Raw genomic sequence first — 1,723 nt, 5'->3', positions numbered from 1 at the left:
GGTACCTGTGGTGGCGATGCAGTCGAAGCCCACGAAGGCGTAGAAGCAGGTCGCTGCCCCTGACAGCACTCCTGACAGCCCAAAGGGCATGAAGCCGCCCGCATCCGGCCTCCCTTTTTCCCTGGTGCCGCTGGGGACAGACGGGAGAGCCGCCATCAGACACGGCAGCGCGTGCACAGCTGTGCAGTTCAGAGCAACAGCGCTCCCCACGCCCGCCGGCCGGAGCAGAAGGGCCCCATGGCCACCCCACCCGGCAAGCTGCCCGCCAGCCCGCGGGGACCCTCTGCCTTGTTCTTGAAGATCAACCAAAATGAACCCCGTCATCACAGAGCCGGTGTGGACTCCTTCTGCCCCAAGGGGTTTCCTGGGCTAGAAACCTGCACGAGGGCACAGGGCAGCCTCGTGTTCCTCCCTGGGGGCAGCGGGTGGGCTTGAACCGCGGATCTTTCCCTTGGCAGCCCAGCCAATGACGCCCCACGACGAGGGAAGAGGAGATTACACGGTGACTTTGGAGAGGGAGCAAGGAAGGGAAGGGGAACTGACTGGTGTCACCCCCGATGAAGAAATGTCACCGCGTCCCTCCACCACGTGTGCAGAGAGACCATGGACGGCGGCGGGGGTAGGAGGCGGGCAGTGCCGGGTGGACCCACTCAGGAAAGCACAGTCAAGCTGAAAGAAAATAACACGCACCCACTTCCACGGGGGGAGCCATTCAAAATGTGGGAAAATGGAATTATCCCCCCAGCTTCTGAAAGCCCCTCGTATAAGAAGGGGCTTCCAACATTTTGTGGGAGCTGACGGTGCCCGGCTATGAAAAGATACAGTGTCTGGGGTCTTAAAGGCTTGAAGGTAAACGAGCGGCCGTGTAGCAGAGAAGCAACAAGGCGCACGTGGAAGAAGCACTCCAGCCTGTTGATGGCAGGGTGTCGACGGGATCGGAGGACCAGAAGATCAAAACCAACGATACTGGTGTGAAGGAGGGGGGTCAGAGTGAGACCCGAAGCCCATCTGTAGACAATTGGACACCCCCTCACAGAAGGGTCACAAGGAAAAGACAAGTCAGCCAGGGTGCAGCACAGCACCGAGGAAGCACACGACATTCCCGTGGTTCTTTAATGCTTCCTCCCCCCACTCACCCCGCTATCATGACCCCACTTCTACCTTGCAAACCGGGCTAGACTGGAGCATGGACACACATCGGTACAGATAAAAGCTTTTGACACACGCAAGCCAGGGCAGATCAACCCCTCTGAAATAGTAATGGAAACAGCGATACCGCGAGGGTAGGGGGAGAAAGAGAGCAGTGATGGATGTATGACAACACCCCCCCGCCCCAGGGGGACAGACAACAGAACGTTGGGTGAAGGGAGACAGCGGAGGGTGTAAGATACGGAAAGATAGTAATAATTTATCAAGGGTTCACAAGGGAAGGGGAAAAGAGGAACGGATACCAAGGGCTCAAAAAGAAAGCAAATGTTTAGAGAAATGACGATGGCAACCATGTGTACAAGTAGGCTTGGTACAGTGGGTAAATTGATTGTTGTAAGAGCTCTAAGAGCCCCCAATAAAATGATTCATATTTAAAAAACAAAAAACTTATGGGACCATTCCCTATCTCTTCATCCCATTTCTCCCGTAAGCGAGCCATGGGCGGCCCTCGGGACTGTGGTGTCCCTGGTGGTGCTGTCGAGCAACACACACACACACACACACACACACACAC

General features: G+C 56.2%; 1 protein-coding gene across 1 annotated transcript in view; it reads right to left on the bottom strand.

Moving 5' to 3' along the window:
- Positions 1–1,723, bottom strand: part of SLC7A1 (solute carrier family 7 member 1) — a 56,356-nt gene that overhangs the window by 8,591 nt on the left and 46,042 nt on the right. Inside the window, exon 6 of the mRNA XM_004715213.2 lies at positions 6–130. Within this exon, the coding sequence (XP_004715270.1) occupies positions 6–130 (125 nt within the window). The remainder of the gene's footprint in view (positions 1–5; positions 131–1,723) is intronic.

This window comes from Echinops telfairi, unplaced genomic scaffold, assembly GCF_000313985.2.
Source record: "Echinops telfairi isolate 266 unplaced genomic scaffold, ASM31398v2 ScPeMD7_2565;HRSCAF=3150, whole genome shotgun sequence".
Taxonomy (NCBI): Eukaryota; Metazoa; Chordata; class Mammalia; order Afrosoricida; family Tenrecidae; genus Echinops; species Echinops telfairi.
Note: the sequence above shows the minus strand (reverse complement) of the source record. Positions and strands in the feature narration are given on the sequence as shown.